The 21,450-nt window shown below is 43.0% G+C and overlaps 1 protein-coding gene across 3 annotated transcripts in view; it reads left to right on the top strand.

Moving 5' to 3' along the window:
* The window catches only part of Nhs (NHS actin remodeling regulator), a 326,152-nt gene that overhangs the window by 131,923 nt on the left and 172,779 nt on the right, over positions 1-21,450 (top strand). Inside the window, exon 1 of one of the 3 annotated variants that reach the window (XM_011247800.1) lies at positions 6,200-8,708. The exons of the other annotated variants lie outside the window; for them this stretch is intronic. Coding sequence (XP_011246102.1) covers positions 8,660-8,708 — 49 coding nt within the window. The 5' untranslated portion in view covers positions 6,200-8,659. Of the gene's footprint in view, positions 1-6,199; positions 8,709-21,450 lie in introns of those variants that run through there. 3 annotated transcript variants of the gene reach the window in all.

Genomic DNA, 21,450 nt, shown 5'->3' with positions numbered 1-21,450 from the left:
AGGGAGCTATTTAGATGCAGGGACTCTTCTTCAATCCCAAAGAAACCGAATCAGAATCTGCATTTTCCCCAGAACCCAGGAAAACCATTACTCTTCGGAAGTGTATGAAGCTGTAGACATTTCCCTTGTCCCGTTGACTCTGTAACTTTGGCTGGACACATACTGAAGCTCAATTTGGGCCTTCTCTGGAACACAAAGCTAGCAGTTGGCTGTGTAATGAAATCTCACATTCAAGATCAAAACAGAAGTGCTGAGTTCCAGAGAGATTTGTTGGAGGGACAATAGAGGCCCTGGGCAAAGATTCTCCTCTTTGTGTCACAAGCAAGTCCACAATTGTCCTAAGCCAGGCCTGAATACAAGTCTAATCCTGGTACCTGTTAGCTGCCCTTGTTACAGCAATAAAACAAAATTTCAAGAACTGAGTACTCTCTTTGTCACCTTGAAGATTTAAACCAGGCTCTTTCATTTCTCTGTTTTTGCCACTGAGAAAATATCCAGGATGTTCCACTTTGGTGCCCTGCCCACTGGAGGGCTGAAGGGATATGATTAAAATAAATTTATAAGGTTCTCAAAGAATTAATACAAATATTTTGGAAAAATCTCTGTGCAATTGTTTTATTCTATAATAGGTTTATAATATGAATACTCAGTTATTAAAATTTGCTTTTTATTTGAACTATTTAATCATATACATATTGATGCATGGTCTTACTGTGTAGTCCTGGCTATCCTGGAACTCAATGTGTAGCCTAGGCTGACTTTAAACTCACAGAGATCCTTCTGTGTCAGCTCCCAAGTGCTACCACGCCTGGCTTAATCACACTTTTAATATTTTAGTAAAGTCTTGTGTATTCCAGACTGGCTTCAAATTTGCTGCATATGGAAGCATGATCTTGAACTTCTGATCCTCCTACATTCACCTTTGGAGCCATCGGATTGTACGCTTGTACCACCACGCCTGGTTTTGTGGTACTAAGGATTGAACCTAGGGTTTTTGTGCATGCTAGCAAACATTCTAACAACGGAGCTACATCCTCTGCCTTATCAAATGATATTTAAAATGTCAAGACACATTTACAATGGAAAATAAATTGTATGCAACCCTAAATTTATCTCATTAGATTACATTGATGTTTTAAAATTCAAAATAAGAATCCCCTAATTCTTGTTCTGCAAATATTTATTATGTCTGATTCGTGATCTATTTCTAGAAGTGTTTCTTTGGAAGAGATGGTATTTTGTTGAGTATATTTTCTAATTATGTGCATCTATTCACTTGTTCATCTATTTTACAAAACAAAATCTATTTTTATTAGTGTCTCACTTTAATTATTAAATGGCCCAAGGCCAGGTTGCCATAGCTAAAGCAAAGTGGAAAACCATAACCTTGACAAATCAGGGGCTGGCTCCGATTCTCTGGATAATTCCCCATCCCTGCATTTGGGTTTGGCAGAGGAAGCAGCATGCACACTCAGTCCATAACTGGGTTTTACCAAGGTCAGGACACCTCCATCTCTGCTCTCCTGAGGGTTGCTCGGTGAAGTTCAGTGATTGGACAACAGTGGCATCTAAGACCTGGATCACAACACGACTGGCTTATGGGTCTCTTGAAAGATGGAGCCCACTGTTCTCTGTGGCATTTTAAAGCCATTCTTTTTTTATCCTGGCTTTGTACTGCTTCTATGTCACATTTAGAGCCCTCTGCCACACCCCTTCGGTATTACGGATGGAACACGGGGCCTCCTGCATACTAGGTGAACACTCTATCACTGAGCCATGCCCCCAGTCCAAGCTATGACACTTATGTATAAATCCTGACCTCTCATAGAATACAGTTGTTGAGAGCCAGCCACTTATCACAGTAGACAGGTAAACAGCGGGAAGCTTGACTTGGATATATTGTGACCTTGACTGGAACACAGTGGCTTCGCCTAGTGGGTGCCATGGTCTCTGAAAGTAACCCGTTTTCAAGGTGAGGCTATATCAGGCTGACAGTTTCTCCCTGCACCAGCTCAGACACATTTGCTCAGATAGTAGCAGGAAGCCTCTGAGAAACTGCCTACAGCCAGCGCTCTGTGGTCCACGTTTCTGGCTCTGCAGCTGCCTGGGTGTGGCAGTTCTTCTGTAGTTGCCGGTGCTGCCACCTGCAAAACCCGGACTGGATTTCTACCTTAGATCCGGCTTAGGGAAAACTGGGCTTGTCTGTAGTAGAAACCCTTTGTGAGGAATTGATTCAGGGACTCACGATGTTAACTTCTGAAATTAGTGGTTGATCTATGAAAAAAATTGTGATGTTGTCCTCAAATTGTAAGATCCTTAAAAAAAAGAGTATTTTTTTTTTTCAAACTTACCCAAGAGTTCATTTGGGGAAGTATGGACCAGTCATCCAGTTCTGAATCTATAAGTGTACTCTACTCACAGAGGTAAATCTGGAACACAGAGGTAGCAGCAAGGAGTCACAGCTCTGAGAGAACAGGGTAGTGCTGGACAGGAAACTCTTTGGAGTTTAGCCAGGCCTAAGATTTGCACTCTTGGTAGATACAGCAACAATTGACTTAGCAACACATGCCACTTGAGAGATTGAGATCCAGTCCCAGCCAGGAATAGGCTTCCAGGGCCCAACCCAGAAGTTGATGTCTGCTGCTTTCTAAGCATGACAAAGCTCACAGAGGAGGACTGCTCATCTACAGTGAGCAGATGTCCAAGTAGCTATGAAACACCTTCCAAGGCCTTTGAGAAGCCTGTGATAGAACTAGTAATGGGTCCAGTTTCTCTAGAGTAACAGATCTCAACATGTCGATTGCAACCCCTCTTGGGGGTAGAAAGATCATTTCACAGGCATCACCTAAAACCATCGGAAGATGGCTAGGAAGGGAGACTTCTCCCTCCTGTAAATTGACTATCCTGTGTGCCCAGACTTGTCATACCCTTATCCACCAAAAACTAACCTTCATGTTCTGTGATATCATTGTTTATCTGTTTTACTTTTAGTTTTTAAATAATCCATTTTATAGGGGAGGTGTGAGAATAATACAAGTTCCATTTTATACCTTTATGTTAATTTTTTTATTCTCTGATCCCCTCAGCTCCCTACCTTTCTGTCTTCTCTTCTATTCCACCTTACCTTCCCCATTCCACACCCTTTCCCCACTCTCTCCACACATAGTCTTTCACACAGGTGTATTCACAAGATATCCTTATATGTGTGTAATTGTTTCTGTTTTAGAGTAGTCCATGAGTTCAAACTTTCTTTACCTTTACAGAGCTACAAGCAGCTGTTAATTGTAGAAAATGGAATACTGGCTTAATATGTTTCTCTGATCCATAGCCCATACTCTAGTTGTGTCCCGATAATGTCCTTACTAATAAGCTTTGCACAACTCACAAGCTAGTTCTGGATTCCACATTTCTTTTAGTTTTCCTGTCTCTTTTGTCTCTTTTAATTCAGAGCAGTGCACAAGGCTATACTTTCCTTCTGGGGCTGCCATTTTTGGAAAATGCTGATGAATCGTTGTATAGAGTATCTCTTAATTTTAATTTCTCTCATGTGTCCTTGTGCTTTCCTTAAGTCTACACATTTTTTTTTATTTTTACTGAAACACTATGTAAATGATTCAACTTGCAGCTTGTCAGAAACCATATTAGCAGGAATACAAGCTTATTTGTCTATCTTGTTGAGACCAAATTTGAGCACTTAGTTGATATATTGTCTGTGCAGTCATTTATTCCATCTGTAACTAATATATATATATATATACATATATATATTATTTGTTAATAATGAACACATATACTTTTGACATTATGTAAATATCTGATTCCTCATCCAATTCTCTCCACCTAGTTTGAGCATTCATTAATGATTCTTGTCTGAACAATGACTTGTTATAATGGCTTCATCTTTATCCCTTCTATATTTGTTAGTCCAAGATAATCTTTGCCAAGGGTAGTAGGTAAGCTCACGGGGGGGGGGGGGAGGGAAGGTCTTGATTTCATTCTTGAATCCTGACTGCTACTCTTTGGAAGAAGTCTTGGTTTGTTGGGGGATGTGTGTTCATACTTTATTTGAGCACTTTTTGTTTACCAGATGACTTTTGACCAACCTTTTAGAGATTTGACAACAAAGGGGGAATTTAGGTTGCATATGTTATAATTTACTTTTGTGGCATCTTCTGGAAAATTGCACCTGGATCTTTTACACGGTGTTGCTCAACAGAAACTTGCTCATAATGATAATAATAATAATGATAATAATAATACCTTCCTACCACCTAAGCCTTGCTCCAAGGAAGGGGAGGAAGTTGGAGAGAGGGAAGAGACTCTGAGAAGAATGGTTGGACCAAAAGGAACAACTAACTGTGGGGAAGCAGCCAAGTTAAGTAAAATGTGAATTTCCAGGAATGTTCCAAAATGCTTGTGTGGGAGTTCTTTTTGGAAAGTTGAAGTAGTAAATTCATTGGAACTTAAAAAAAATGATTTTAATTCAAATGAATGCTTCTACAGGCAAGATGCTTGGGTGGATAAAAGTTCTTGCCCAGCAAGCCTGATGATCGAAGTTCAGTCTTCCAGGACCTCAAGGTGGGAGGAGAGAAATGACTCCTAAACATGGTCATCTGAGCTCCAAAAGTACACCCTGGCATGTATGCACCCCCAAATGTATGCAGGCACATACCCCCAGCACATACACATGCACACACACACACATACACACACACACACACACACACACACACACACACACACACACACATGCACATATCCCTCAGCACACATACACACATGCGTATACCCTCCAATGGACAGACAGACAGACACACACACACACAAACACACACAAGAAAGAGAGAGATTTAAAAGGAAGTAAAAAATGGACCCCTTACCTAGCTTGTTCCTTCTTGTCTACTTATAAAGATTTAATGCCATTTGTTTCTTCTGGAAAGGGATTTTGCAGGGGTGGGGTGGGATTTATGATTATTATTTGGAATTCCTTACAGCCCACAGTAGGAACAAAGGAGAAACAAAGGATGTTTGGAGATTTCTCAGCTGTTATACATTGTCCTTTCCCTGGTTGATAAGGTTCTCATTAAGGTAACTGTTTTTATCAAAGTTGTTTTTTAGCAAAAACTGCAAGTGGTCATGAAAGGGGAGAGCCTTTTTTCCCCCATGAAGCCTTCAAATAGGCAAGTACCAGTCCTTCTGTGATGAATGAGTTAGAGCAATGTGCCACTCCCTTCCTTGGATGTGCCTGGGTCTATAGCACAGAAGAGAAAAGGGAAAGAGAGATGAAGTATGTGGTTGAAGACTCAGGAAGTACACACTGGAACTCTTAGAAAATCCAAAGATATGGAAAAGAAAAGGCAGAACTCATGCTCTGGATGTTACATCTTTTCTGGGAAACAGTGTAGCACAAAACTGAGAGCCAGGAAGCAGCACAGATATATCTAATCTCTGGTTGAACTGCGTGGCTGAGGGAGTCTGGGTGAGGCAAGGTCCCTCTTGACCTCTTGCTCATATGTCCAGAGCCAACCAGCCAGAGCAGTCAAGGATTAACTGATCTAGATGGTATGTTGCTCCTGGGGATGTCTTATTTTTCAGCAGGCTAGTCTGACCTATGTCCTGTGGTGGTCACGAGATTCCAAGTATGTGAAGAGAGCATTGCAAGACCTGAAAGGCACTCAGGTTTAAAACTCTGGCAGGCGACACTTCTGCTGCATCACAGTGGCCAAAGCAAGCCCAAGTTAAAGGACTTGATGAACAGACTCTATTTTGATAGGAGGACTTGTATGGTCTTATTTCAGAGGCATAGAAATACCAAGAGGGGAATTTTGATTGGGACCATTTTTATAACTTAGCATAGAAACTAAGTCAATATGTATCTGGCTACACTACTGTCTCTACCAACATTTTGAGTATGGAAAAATGAGTAGAGGAGAAGAAAATTGGCACAGATAATTCATAATTGCAGAAGTTCCAACAAGAGTCCAGCCTGGATTCAGTGAGCTAATCTATGTAAAGTACTTTGAGCCTGCATACAGTACATGTCCTATGAAGTTGATGTTGTTGTTCAAAAATATGTGAGTATGTCACATGAGGTCTCCAACCTTACTTAATAGTGAAGGGGAGAGGAGCTGAAGAGATGGCTCAGTGGTTAAGAGCACTGACTGTTCTTCCAGAGGACCTGGGTTCAATGCCCAGCAGCCACTCAGCAGCTCACAACTGTCTGTCATTCCAATATGGGACACCTTCACACAGACATACATGCAGGCAAAACATCAACGCACATGAAGTAAAATAAAGAACATAAAGTGAAGCTGAGGATGAATGGGACAGGAAAATGAAGAAAGGTCACAGAAAACAGCGCATGAAATACAGCTTTTTCCATAAGCTGTCCTGGACCAAACCCATCCGGAGCACAGCGATCATCCGTTTTCCTTTTAGGAGCCAAAAGTTGGAAGATGTTTCCAAGTTGGCCTTCTCTGACCAGCTCACCCTGCTGGGCTTGTTTCTGAGGTTAGATCAGAGCTTGGTGGGTTACTGCTAAGGTGGAGTCTCTAATAAAGAAGGTACAGAGGTGTGAAGACTTTTATTTTCTCAAGACATCTTGGTTTATTTACTTAGGCTTTATTAAGCACATCAATGGAGGAGGCTCTGCTGTGGTTTCTGTTGTGCGATGAACACAGCACTTAACTTTTCTCAGAGTGACTGGGCTCCTCCAGAATAAATGAAGAAAGGGCCCTGCCAGCGGCCCTAGGTCAGCCCCTTCTTGGCATCTCAAGAGAGCTGGTCAGTGCCAAGAACTGTGTCAAACCTGCTGGCTGGAAACTTTCTTCGCTTCTTTCGATCTATAGTGCTGGCTCTTCTTTCACTTTGAGTTGTCATCTGTATGACAAACCCCCCTTTTCCTTTTTGTGCAAAACTACTCTGGGGTTGGGATGAATTGATCCCAAGCTGCTTGTATGCTGACAGGAAGTTTTGTTAGTCTTTATATTTAAGGAAAAGAACACTGAGGCATTACCGACCCCCCCCCCTTTGACTTTATTATAAAGTCAGTTTGATAAGATATCTGAGAAACCACAAGACACTCCCTTTTTAATAGGCTTTACTGCCCCTTTGGCCTGCTTATAAATGCCCTGAGTCCTTCAAAGAGACCCATAATTATGAGAGATTCTTGGTGTAGTCCACTCCACCCACTGAGCTAGCTTATCTGCAAGCTGAGCTTGATATTGCTGGTAGGGGCTTGGGACTTGTTCTTCCTCTCTGAGCTTCTGCTCTTGAGTTCTTCCTTTCCACTCTCCATCTGAGCCGCCGATTAACTAACTGGAGCTTGGTGACTTGTTCTGTTTCCTCTTGTTTCTGGTGGCTTTCTCTATGGCAGGCTTGGGAAGGGGTGGCCCTGCTTCCACCAGCAGGGGACATGCAGGACTGTCTAGAGACATTTTTTGATGGACACCATTGCAGACAGAGGCCATCTAGGAGAGAGAAGCCAGGGATGTTGCTAAATATCCCATACTGTCCAGGACAATACTAAGTGTGACTAGCCAGTGCCACTGTGACAAGCCTTTGGACTCACAAATTGCCTTCTGGTGAGGTGCTCCAGCTTCTTACATGGCTTCTCCCTTCTTGACTAGCATTGTTATATAACCCGGCCTTTAAGCAACTAAAGCCACAGAAGGAGGGAGGTTTTTTTTCTTAGCATGCTTCTGATCCTCAGATGCACAAGTATGCATGAAGAAGTGGGCTGGGTTCACATGAGAAATAGTCGTAGAGCTCCCTAGTCTGGTTTGGTTTTGGTGACAGCTATTCAGAGCTTACTCATGGAGAGACTTCCTGGTAGCTCATAACTCTTCTCTAAGAAACCAGCTATCTCTGAGAGTGTTTATTCTTCTGCATAGATTTTGATTATGTGGCTTCTAGGTAGAACGTCTGGGTTCAAAGGAAGTGAAAAAAATTAAAACATGCATACTTCAAATAAACCCCTATAAATACATATTCCTCTGAGAATGCTTCATCTTTCAGATATTTATAAATACATGGTCTCCTTAGAATGTTCCAGCTTTGTCATTTTCCATTATCGTTCTTTCTAAGCAAAGTACTCTGTCACTAACACCAGAGTGCTAGCTAAGCAACGTCCAGGGAATGGTGACTGCTTGCTTTCTATATAACTGGGAAGTGGTAGGCCTGAGACGGAGAGCTTCAGTAATGTCACTTACAAGGTGCCCACTTTAAGGCATCTCCTTGTGCTCTTCCCAGCCCTCCTCTCTGGATTGTTTGACTCAGCATGAGTACTGTCTGTTGAGTATCTTTTTGTGTGGCTGCTGTTGTTCTAGATGTTAAAGAAGTGGCAGGAAGCACAGCGGACAGGGGCTCAGTCCATCTGAACTTGACATGCCATTCTGGGAGTGAGACAATGCAAAATAAAGCCTATGAAAGATTTAGGAAAGCTAAGAGAAGGACGGGTGTTTGGAAGATAAACAATACAATGTCATGGGGAGGTGCTAAATACGGCCTAAGTGACATTTTCTAAGTGACAGAGACCAAATGACTCAGAAGCCAGTCCTGTGAGGCTGTCTGGGAGAGAGCATTCCAGACATACAGAAGAGCAAGGGCAAAGGTCTTGAGGCAAAAAGTGCTTGGTGAGTTATAGGAACAGCAAAGGAAGATGAAGAGCGGTAAGCCAGGGGCAAGCTGCCGGAGGCGATGGAGTAGAGGTGAGGAGCCGGGGGTACCCATCACATCATGGCGGGAACATGGGTGTTGACTGTAAAATTGACCCGTGGTAGGCCAGGAAGAAGACAAATGTGTGCCATGCATGCATCTTTACCAGACCACTCTGGAACCATGGGAAGATTGTAGGAAGCCAGGGCTAATGCAGGAGTCAGCTAGATCATCTATAGCTCATGAGGGTGAGGCTTGAACTTGCCCACCCTTGCAATCAATCTCCAGTTTAATCACTTATTGGTGGCTCCCTCCAGGGAAAGGGAGTGAGGGAGATAAGAGCTTTTCTTTCCTATCTTCACTATCTTCAGTTCTGTCCATCTGCAAAATGTCATCATAGGTAGAGTGACAAAATCATTAGAGCTAACCTAGCAGTGTTGTAGAGTTGGAAGAGCAAGAACTTCAGCAGTGTCTCTGCTCTCTGAAGAACAGCTAGGGCTGAATAAAGGCACCTAAAGGGCTCTGGTATCCAGCCCCACTCTCCTCTCTCCCACTGCTTCCTTGCCCACCCTGTGAGCATGTCACGGTATCACTCCCTGCCACTTCCATAGTAACAATTTTGCTACCCAACATATAGCCTCACCTCATCCCTGATCAACTTTCATCTGGAATTCACACTTCAGTAGTTGGGACTTCCTCCTTCCTTCCTTCCTTCCTTCCTTCCTTCCTTCCTTCCTTCCTTCCTCCCTCCCTCCCTCCCTTCCTTCCTTCCTTCCTCTCTTCCTTCCTTCCTTCCTCTCTCCACCCATGCTTCCTTCGCTCACTTTCTTTCCAAGCACATCAACAGTGGGAAAGTATCAAAGCATGCTTTTTCTGAAGTCCATCAGCTACTGCAGGCTGTTTGTCGGAAAGGGTGCAATGTAAGCTGAAATGCTGCTCCAATTTTCACATTATCCTTTCCTGCTGCTTGTTGAGTTATTTAATTAGAAGCCGTCATAGTTTCTAGGGAAAACACTTTGAACAGCAGGCCTGATTTATCTGGGAACAGATGCCTTTATTATGTGTCAAAGAGCTAAAAAAAAATTGCTAGTAAGATGTCAGTGTGTGCACATGTATATGAAAAGAGGAAGGCACATGCACGTATACAAAGAGTGATCAAACACGAAACAAGGGGATGGCAGGTGCAGCAAATGATTTGGTTCCTGCTCAGGATGCTCAGGAGTACGCACGCTTCAGTTGCCTCCCATTGGCTCACGCTGCAATGCCTTTAGTGTCACTGAAACTGGCAGAGAGAGCTGACATGTTGTTTTTCTCGGGGGGAAATTTGCTCTCCTTCTACACTCGCAGTACAGACAACAGCACAAAACAGGAACGAGACTGAGGCGTCCAGAGTCCACAGGGACTTGTTTATTCAACTCTCGCCATTTTGCACATTTTCAAAACATAAAAACCAAACCAAACCAAACCAAAAAAAAAAAAAAAAAAATCCAGGGAAATCAGTTTTCTGTAGCTCTTAAAAAGCATGAAGGGACATTCAGGGTTCAGCTGATCCCTGGAGAGGGATTTGAAGTTTTGTTCTTAGGAGGCCTCATGTTTGCAATGAAGCCGTGGCGTCCTTGGCAGAGAAGTCAACTAAACCCTGCTGCAGCCTGTTCTCTTTCATTGGCTGTTTGTTTTTCACTTTGGTGCCTCTGTTGATGTATGTCTTTCACTTCGCTTTGACTCTGTTTGCATGGACTTGTTGCTGCCTGGTGTTTGGCCCTTCTGTGACAGCCAAGAGGACTTATTTTCCCCTTCCTCTGCTTTTGAGCCACAGAGAGTAAAAAAACCCTAAGATGCTTCACTTGCTGCGGACTCTCCACTCAAGCTCATAAGCTCCCCCTGAGTGGAGCTAATTATTTCATTAATAGACTAGCTCTCAGGTAAGTGCAAGGCTAGCACCTGCAGGGCTGTCTGGATTCATGTTGGCTTCCTCTGTTTTTCCAACCCAGATCAGGAGTGAACTCCGTTCACTGGTGCTGTGTGGGTCAATTGTCACGCAGTGAAAACAAATGCTTTAGAATATCCTTCTTCCTGCTAGCAGTGCTCTCTGTGTACAGCGTCCACACTGCCTAAGCTCCTTTAACTCCTTTGCTCCCATATGCTCATCATTTACACCTCTTCTCCTTAGGGAGACCAGTTCTCCTCCCTTAAGAGTCTCTCCACTCCCCTCACTGTGATTTCAAACCCATACTTACTTTCTTTGACATTCCTATTTTATTCAGCAGCTTAGCACCTTCTGTAACCACTGCTCCTGGCATTCACAGGTAGATCATAGGAACCTAACCCCAGCCCTCTCGCTCTCTCTCCCTCACACCCACATCTAACCTATTACTTGGCAGGCATCCTTCAATCGTCTCCTTCCCTGTGCCCTGACTACAATCTCTGTGGTCCAAGCCTCCATCTTCTTCTATAGGTATACTCAAAATGGCTTCCTTTCCTCTCTTGACGTGATTATTTTAGTAATTATTATTGGTGTTGTGTGTTCGTTGTATATATTATGTGTGTATATGGGTGTGCATATGCCATGGTTTATGAGCAGAGGTCAGACAGAAGATAACTTTGTGGAATGGGCTCTCTCCATCCACCTTTTTGTGGGTTCTGAGGATTATTAGATTTGTAAGGCATAGTCCTTTATTTGCTGGGTTGTCTCACTGTCCCCTCTCTCAACTTCATTCAGACTCATACACCATCCAGGCTGAGTGACCTTTTCAGGCTACTTCCTCCTTCCTTCCTTCTCCCCATCACCCAGTCACATTCACAGAGGATCCCAGGCATGCTTCTGAAGGCATCTTGGCTATCCTGCCTATGCCTCTAGTAGCCTTTCTACTGCCCTCCCATAGTTTTGGGTCCCAGCTACTCCTATCTCCTTTCAAGTATCTGCTTGAGCTTAGACACTCTCAGGGCCACCTCACTTCCTTAGTACCTCAACATCCTTCTAATTGCTCACTGAGCTTCCCTAGAGAGCATTGCCCTGACCCTCCCCAGGCAGTGAAATTTCTTATTCTCACAGTCCTCTAGTCCTTTGTCATTACACATTCAAAGTGTGACACTTACATCAGTGTCTGTCCATCTTTCTGAACTGTACATTTTTCAGGGACCTGATTCATTTAACATTTTAATAGGAAGTATGTGTGTGTTTGTCTGTATGCATGGGGGAGCAGTAATGTGCACATGAGTGCAGCTGCCAAAGAAGGTCAGAAGGGGACTTAATACCTCCTGGGACTAGATACAGGTGGTTGTGAGTTACCTGACATAGGTTCTGTGTAGTAAACTCTGCTGTGCTGGCAGAGCACCAAGTCTTCTTAGCAATTGAGCCATCTCTTCAGCCCCTGATTCATTTCCTTACATCTCTGAATCTCCAGGAGCTGGAATCTATAATTTACATAATACATATTTGTTGATGAAACCAGTGGGCTCCCTTGAACATCTGTGCTGTGATGCACAAACCAGCAAGACCTAGGCAGGGAGAGTGTGGAGAGCTAAAAGTCTCTGAGAATGTGATACGAGAAAATGACTGCCTTCCAAAGATTTAGCAGCTGCTTTAAAGCAAAAAGTCCTAAATATTTAAGAATTTAACTCCAAGTGTCTTGATAATTGGTAGCATGAATTGGCTCTGGAATTTGGGAAGGCTGCTTTGCTCTGGGTTCAATTAGGAGAGGAAGAAGGAAGCAATTTCTATGTAAATGAATCAATCCACTGACCCACATTTCTTCAGTCTTGAAAATATGGCAGGCAGCACCAGAGCTGAGCTCTAGAAAACATAGATGCATGATGTAGCACCTGCCCTTGAAGAAAAGAGTGGGAGGCAGGTGGCAGACCCCCAGAAAGCTTAATAACAGAATTCAGTAGCAGTGCAGACAATGGCACCAAAAGTTTGCTCTGGATTCAACAGAAACCTCCCCTCACTATGTATTTTGAAGCCTTCCTCCTTTTTGAAGACAGAGTGGGTTCTAAACTTGAGACAGAACCCTGATACTTCCTATACAAAAGATCTTTGAGCTGAGGGTGAAAACTTGCATCTTCCATGAGATGCCCACATTGTGGTAGGAGAGCTTAGGCCAGAGAATGGGTCTGGGGAAAATGAATTGCTAACCTGAGTTCAAATCCTAACTTTGTTTCTCAATGAACAGCAACTTGGGCTCTGTAGGTTCCCTGAGCCTCTGTTTCTTCATCCATGAAATGATAACAACAACACTCACCTAGACTGCATGAGGAAGAATAACATAAATGGCACACAGTACACTCCACATGGCACCTTTAATGTGGAAATACCAGATTCATCATTATGGTGTGCATTGAGCTTGCAGAGTGGTACCTACCAATGACATACATGTAATTTTCCATAATGAACAACTATCACTTATTAAATTTTTTATTATTGTTATTTTTACTTATTCACTTTACGTGCCCCCCAGTCACCCCTTCCCACAATCCTTCTCCCATTTCCCCTCCCCTTCTCCTCTGAGTGAGTGGGGGCCCCTCTGGGTATCCCCCCAACCATGGCACATCAAGTCTCTGCGGGGTTAAGCACATCCTCTTCCACTGAGGCCAAACAAAGCTGCCCAGTTAGGGGAACATATCCTACAGACAGGCTAGAGCTTTTGGGATAGCCCCTGCTCCAGTTGTTCAGGACCCACATGAAGACCAAGCTGCACATCTCCTACATATGTGTGGGGAAGCCTAGGTCAAGCCCATGTGTAGCAACTATCATTTAATTAAAAAAGATGCATGAAGTTTCTGTCAGGTTACTCATGCCCAGAAGCAGAATGCAAGGGTTACCAGAGACATAGGGAAAGGCAAGAGCTCACTGGAAAGTGAAGGCCATTTACATCAGTTTCATGCAGAGTCTTCGTCAGTGTGTGCAGTTCTTAACAGCAGCAATTATATTTTTTGTAAGGTACCTTGCTGTTATTTAAAGGCATGGGTCTTCACCTCAAATACTGAGCACATGGTACAGACTGATTGCTTAGTAGATGAACCAGCTTGGTAGTCGCAGGCACTACTTTGGGTCTAGTGAACTGGGTTTGCATCCTGGTGCAACCTCTTGAGTGCTGTGACCTTCAGCAGTCCCTATGGTTTCTTCACTCTCCTTATTGTAGCATACACTGTAGCGTGATGTCCACGCCGAAGGCTGTTTCAAAGAGAACATGACATAAATACAAAATGCCCAATAGTGTAGACAATACAATGCTGCTTTCCTTTCTCCATTCCTTTCCCAGTAACTTGCATTTTTCTGGCAAAAGTCTTGTCAGAACTTATCAGAATTAATTACAAAACCAATTAAGAGTCTGTGAGTAATATTTTACTGTTTTCTCACTTTGATGGTGAGTTCTTGTACCTACTGAAGGACGTAAGGGCCTTCTTTAGACTGTATAACCTAAAAGCTCTCTCTCTCTCTCTCTCTCTCTCTCTCTCTCTCTCTCTCTCTCTCTCTGTGTGTGTGTGTGTGTGTGTGTACCCTTATGTTGATACACTTTTTTCAGAGTGGATTAATAATGCCTTAGCACAGTGGTTCTTAACCTTCCTAATGCTGAGACCTTTTAATATAGTTCCTCATGTTGTGGTGACCCCCCCAACCATAAAAGTGTTTCTTTGCTACTTTGGAACTATAATTTTGCTACTGTTATAGATCATAATGTAAATGTCTGATATGTGACCCCCCAAAGGGGTCAAGACTGACAGGTTGAGAATCCCTGCATTAGTAGCTGATGGGGCTTTGGATGGAATTCCCAGAACTGGGACCATCAGTTGACTTCCTGAGCACAAAATTGTTCTTATGACAGAACATGAAAGAATGCCTCTCCATGAGATTTTCTAGCCAATGAGACAAAATACCTAGTTGTTCTTGAGATATCAACTTCTAGAAGGTGACATTGTCTTTCTCTTCTGGGAATCCCGTGGTAATTCTTATTCGCCCTGCACCTCAATATCCAGCATAAATAGAGGACTTTGGTGGATTTTTTGAGACGCTCCATCTGCCCTTTTTGGAGAAGGACCAGATCTGGTAAATCAACAATCACTTCAAAGGGAGAAATACTAAGCATAGATATGGTGCTAGCAGCTCCATAATGGGCAACTCTCCAGGACCAGTGGCTTCATGAGAGACAGTTGGCCAAAGCTGTTTGGAGGCCTAGAATTCAGTTGAATGAACATTATAAACATAAAGGCAACTGTTTAGAAAATTATTTCCAACAATTTCCACAAGCTCCAGTTTTTTGTTTTTGTTTTGATTCGTGAACTAAATAACTACCTAGACACGATTCATTTTGAGAGCTTTGGAGCTTGAGGAGAAAAAAAAGCAAGGGGTGTTTATCTACCTTGTTGGACCTCCCAGAACATACTTAGACAGTGCTCAATACTTCAAGTAGCCAAGTTTTCTGTCTAAAGGCTTTATCCTAGTCTGCAAGCAGAGTAGGCTAAAAGCATTTGAAGTTAGTGTTTTTAGGAACCATTTTTACACACTGAAGGACCTAAGTTAGAATATCAGTACCTTAGATTCCTTGGTCCTCAGGTAGAATGGCTTTGTCTTGTGTTATTGTCTTACTGGATTCCCTGGTAGGATTGAGCCTCAGATGCCCATGCTGGAAACTAGTTGCATTGACTCTTCACACCAGGATTAACTTTGAAGCAAATTCCTCCTAAGACAACATTCCAGTGTACCTTAAAGAATCAATAATGTGATTCATAGAAATACAGGATAAAGGTTGAGTTACCATTGTCTTTGATCTTGGGAAATTCTATTGATTCCTTGTGATCTCCCTTTTCCTATAAAAGCAAGGCTCATGATCTCTTTCTGGTAGAATATTATGAATACTATGGGTTGGACAGTGATTTGGTCCATGGGATTTGGTCCAGGCCATATGGCACTTGTAGATATACCCACTACACCAGTTGAAGATGCCCTTCCCTCATAATGGTAATGACTAGAAAAATCTCCATACCAGAGATTATTGATTATCTCCAATATATTCAAGAGGCAACCCTCCTTGATTGATAATTCCTAACAAGGTGCTTGTGAGGTCCATTCTAATCTTGACATTTCAAGATTAGTTTATTGATCGAGAGCTTCAGATGTGGAGCAACACTTATTTAGTTTTAGGGACACTGTTGAGTGGTGACTCTTGATTGTATAATGTCAGAAGCAACTACTGACTTGTTTCCTTTTTCTAAAACATAGGGGGAAAGTACATTTAACGTCATTCTTCTACTTTACTTGGTCAAGTTTGCCCTTCATTCTTTTGGCAGGGCTCCTCTGCATCTAATAATGAGGTTTAGAAGTTTGCATTCAGATATATGTATGCTTTGAAAGTATTCTTTCCTTGAGCAAGCTTATTCCTCAGTAATAATGTTCCTGGTCATCTTCACTATGTCAGCATTGTATATACAGTGAAAGGAAAAGTTCTGGAAGATTTGTTTTGTCTTAAACAGCATCAGATTTGTGAGTTATTTCTGAGCTCTTTATATTGTTCCGATAATGGGCTAACTTGGGGCAACCACAATTTTCCTTCTGTTTCTTGTGGTAAGGTTCAAAGAATTTGATAATTTGCTTCTCTCTCTCTCTCTCTCTCTCTCTCTCTCTCTCTCTCTCTCTCTTGAAGAGGAAAAGGAGACTAGGAAGTATGTTTCCATGTGAGAAAGGTTTGTCTCATTCTTGCCACCCACTGAATGGCTGTCTTGCAAGTAGCAAACTTCACGTGAGTGTGTGCTCCAAGCAACACACTCAATGCAGAAAACCTTGCACAATGTTCCTTTGTAAACTGTTTTTCTTATTATTACCAAAAGATACTTGGAGATCATGGTAGCTTCTTTGGTGCTTGATGAGCTTATGTTTTCCAGGAAGGAAAGTTTACGTGACCTTTGAGCCTGGTTTTCCAGAAGGTGATCAAATGATAAGACAAACCTAATTGTGAGTCATAAATTTCTTGAAATAGCATCGAGGACTTGCCAGGTAGAAAGCAAAGCAGAGAATTTGTCATGTCCAAGAAAGACCCACAACAAGAAGAAACGGGATGTGTTTGTCTCTTCTCTCAAGCATGCTTGTGGCATTGACTTTGAAGTGGAGTTTTCAGGAGCCATTTTGCCTGTTCTCTTCAAGCTTTGGAACCAAAAAAAAAAAAAAAAAAAAAAAAAACTGGCTAGTTTACCACCATGAGATACAGCATAAGGAGAGGGGGCCTTTATCTTTACATTTGATTCTATGAACAAAGAACAGCGCAATGGCTGTAATTACAGGCTTTAACAAGGGCAAATCTACACCTAGAAGAAGACAAGATCTCCTTGCGTGAAGAAAAAACTAAGTGAATTAGAAATAATACGGCTGAAGAATACTCAGTACCACCCTTCCCAGTCTATTTCAGACAAATAACAAAAAGAGTCTTGTCTGATGTTCCCCTTGATGGGATTCACTTAGCAAAAGCCAGACCCCTTTGACGCAGTAATTTCTTTCAAAGGATGCAGATGAACTTTAAGAAAGAAAGGTTACAGGGACCTTGGAAATGGAGGTAGCTTCAGCCACTCTGCTGAACCAACTTGTGTGGTGATGAAGATGGGGGTTGGGAGGGGTGCTGCATAGGAGAGTTCAACAAAGGCCAGCAAAAGCAAAGCAAAGGGTTTAAAAGAGGCGGCTAGGGGACTGCCCTGCTCAGCTTCCTGACCTGCCAGGCTGATGTCAGAGGGTTTATTCAGATCGGAGAGCCTTTGTTTTGGGGGATTGGAGTGATTCCTAAGAGACAATGCCTGACAAGAGGCTGGGGGCACCCAACGCCTGAATTGAATTTGGGCAGTTGCTGAGCAGATGGGGATCAGAGGGGAAAACAAAAGGGAAGCTGTTCCCAGCACATCCACAGGAAGGGAGAACTGCAGAGCCAGCTGCAGTTGGGAGGGCTTCTTGCTCAGCCTGGCTCCTGAGGCCTCTGGTGCCTGACTCCTGTAGAAGACCAGCCATCCCTGGGCCATCTGGGGCTTAGCCCATTTCACAACAAGGAAGGAAAGATAGAGCTGGAGGCAGGTTAAGATCATGAACTTGTCCCTCAAGCTCCGATTTCAGGAGATTTGTGTTATTACCTCGTTTGCAGGCCAGGGAAGCTTCCTAGAGCCATCTACTCTGACACCCTCTTTTCAAGGTTTCAGAAAAAACTGAGTACATTCCCAGCATGGGCACCTGGGCCTCACAGTCTTGCTGAGGTCCCTGCTGAGTAGAACACACATTTGTGATTTCTTTCCCAGAGAGTCTAGAAGATGTGTGCTCATTCATAATCTGTATCTTGCTGGTTGAGGAATGCATCTAGAAATGTGAAGTTTGCAGCGTCTGTGCCCCAAGTAGGCTCGAAAATTCCCCTGCAGGTGGAGGCTCACAGGTGCATGGAGTTGAAAGTCAAGGGCATGTGCAGAATAGGACGGGCTTAGCCAGGAATTTCTGTTTAAAATCTTGTCAACTCTCTGTCTTTGTGGGAAGGCTGATGGTTCAGACACCAGGCAAGTATTTCTCCTGGTGCTCCATAACAAGGATAACCCCCCCCCATTTTTGGCTCTATATGCTCTCTGTCCAGGGAGCATGAGATACACAAATGGTAGAGACACCGACCTTCCCTCTCCCCTGCTCACCCTGTCCAGCTAAGGCCCTTCTCTTTCAGCCAAAATGTGCACCCTCACACTTCATTCCAAGTAAAAACCAGCTTCCAGGGACCTCCGATTGGTCACATGTCCTCGAACTGAAAGCCCCTTTTTCTTATCACACCTTTTCTAACCCCTCTCTTTCTCTTCGTACCCCATCTCCACTGCCTCCTTGGTCTTTAAACATACCATTTTCAGGGCCATGCTGGAAGATCTGTATGCCTTTGCTCTTCTTGTTTCAGCTGCCTGCAATATTTCTCCCGGGTATTCAAAGGGCTCTGATTTTCTATGCTTTAGGTCTCTACTCCCATTTTAACGTATTTATCAACTAGACTCTTCCTGGAACTCTAAAACATCACAATCCCCTTTCCCTGTCTGGTGATACTCTGTAATCCTAAATGATCTGGGGAACATCACATTTGCTTACTTGAATGCCACATACCTGCATGTCTGCTTGGCTTCTCTAGAATGTAAGCTTCACGAGGAAAGGAACCTGTGTCTCGTTCATTCACTGTCATACCCCAGTCCTAGAACTGTGTCTGGCATATGCTGTTGAATGAACAACTCAATTAACTAATTAGTGGAGATCATCTGCATTAAGACAGTGTTTATTTTTTCTCCCTTCTCTAGTTCCTGGAACAACCTCTGGAAGATTAGTAAGACCTTTCTGCTGTAAAAGTGAAACATCCCAGGAAGGTTTCTCCTTGTTCTATAGATAGTACAGAGGCCTTAGATCACAGCAGACTCTTCTTTTGTGATATAGAGTCATCATTACCATTATCATTACCTCACCCTGACTTTCTTTCTGTTCTGCTTTGGACATTTGATAAGCTCCTGATTTAAGGATTTTTGTTACTGCAGCAGAGCTGTCTATCCTAATTAATACAATGAAGGACTAGACATACTGATATGCGTAACCCCTTCCTTGAGCCCATTGTTCTATCATTCATTAACAGTATTTGTATCATAGGGCATATGTTCAATGTAGAGTATACATGTGCTCACATGTACATGATTATTCCCACTTCTGACTTCCATACAAGCCTTATGAAGAGTCGCTCATAACCCAGTCTCTCTCAGATGCAATACCTCAGTCAGCTAGACACAGAATGCTGCTGTTACAGTCAGGTAGGGAAGTTAATTCTGCAACAAGGATTCTTAAGGGGTTCTTGGCAAGTTCAGGCCTTAGATTCATGCTTTTTGAATGAAGACATTTACCACCTGGAAAGGGCAGACAGAATTGTGGGCGATCATGGAAGTACAGCTTAATAGGTAGGGTCAGGAGAATTAGATGTGAACTCTGAGTCTGAATAGCAAGTGACTTCAGTACTTCAGAAGGTGGCATGCCTGGCTGAAGGAGAAGAAAACCCAATCAGACCAGAACTGTCGGGCACCAGATTTTCAGGTGGCAAGAGAGTTGGCACAGGAAAATGACAATGTTGAAATCCAGATCCTTGCCTGTGGCTTTCTGAAGAGCTTTGGAAAATTAATGTCATTTCTCTGAACCCTGGTTAGGCATTTTCCAAAAAGCCATAGATAATGATCATCACCCCTGTTCTAAGAGCTTACACTGATTGATGTTGACTTTGTGCCCTTAGGATGCAGATAACCTTCTCCACATTGCTGCATGCGAGATGGTGACTGCTATTATTCCTACTTCATCGATGAGGGAATGGAGGCACAGGGATGTTAAATGACTTATGAGGAGTCAAGTGGCAGTACTGGGATTCATAGCCAGAAATCAGACTTCAGAACTAGATTTGAAAAATAACTAGTTCCTGTTGTAAGATTTTCTAGAAGTACGAAATGATTTAGTGACATGACTCCAGTCCTCCTTCTCTAGGAGGGTTAATTGCATCTTTCACATTCCTCAGAGATATTCTGTGAAGATGCCCAGTTTAGTGAGAATAGGAGAAGTGGCATATTGTCCGTTACACAGTTGGATGCTCATGGCCAGAGATACTGATAATGGTAATGATGACCCAATCACAGATAGCATTTATTGCAAATTAATAGAATATAAAGTAGGGACTGTGTGGTATAAAGAAAGTAAGTGTTTTGCTCAGAGCCCTTAGAATTCTTTTATGATCTCTTCCCTATTCCATCTTTATGGATGTTCAGTGACCAGAGCTTGAAGCTCATCTTTTCAGAACTGCCTTTGTGCTGTTGGATTTGCTCTGTTCATGCTCTGCAGGAGTCCAAATAGCTGGACTGCATATGCAAGAATGAATCTTTCCCTCTCTCCCTCCCTTCCCACCCTGATCCTTCCCTCTCTCCTGTCTTCCCTCCCTCCTCCTTTCCCTCCCTCTCTTTATTCAAAGATTAATGAGTAGATAGAAGAGCCAACTCCCTTACTTCAAACTGAGGCAACTCTGAGATTGTCACTCACCATGTAGAGCTCCCCTATAACCACAGGCTAATTTGCCTGAGATCCCACCCTGAGCCTTTCCTAGCTTTGCTTACTCTCTCTTCCAGATGGATCTCTTTTTCATAACTCTCTTCACTAAATAGCAAGAATTGCAAAACCTCTACCCCATAGCTTCTAATCCCAGCTTCATTTGGAAAGGTGGAGAAGAGGAAGCATTTCAAAGCAAACATGTAGGGGCACCTAAAGCCTTTAAAGAGGCCTGGCAAAGAGGACTTCGTCTTAGCGGCTGGAACAGGCATTGTCTGAGATTCTTGATGTCCGTTATGAAGTTGAGCTTCCTGCAAATTGCCTGTACCACAACTTCTGCTAATATTCCTTTCCAAAGCATCCAGTAGACAGGATTCTATGTGCTTACATACCTGATCCTAGGTCATGAGAAATGGTTTTAAATGTTCTTTTCTATTCCTCTGCTCTATTGTGGCAAAGCATCCCACTAGCCTAGATGGGCAACATTGCCAGACTCTGGTGTTCACTGCTCCCTGGCAATGACCCCTGCCAGCAGGGACAATGAGAGTTCCAAACATGCTGCTGTGGCTGTGCCAACTAGTTCCCCTGCAGTGCTGGCCTGAGGATGTTTGAACCTGCCTGTGTATCATTACTAGTAATGCCTAAGATGCTGGAGGATGTTGGCCATTTCCTTACAGTTTCCTTCCTCTGAGCAGTTGTGGCTTGCTGGATCTGCCTCAGAAGTATTCATTATTCACATGTCTGAA

Source organism: Mus musculus, chromosome X, assembly GCF_000001635.26.
Source record: "Mus musculus strain C57BL/6J chromosome X, GRCm38.p6 C57BL/6J".
Taxonomy (NCBI): domain Eukaryota; kingdom Metazoa; phylum Chordata; class Mammalia; order Rodentia; family Muridae; genus Mus; species Mus musculus.
The sequence above is the reverse complement of the archived record's forward strand: the minus strand, read 5'-3'. Positions and strand labels throughout refer to the sequence as shown.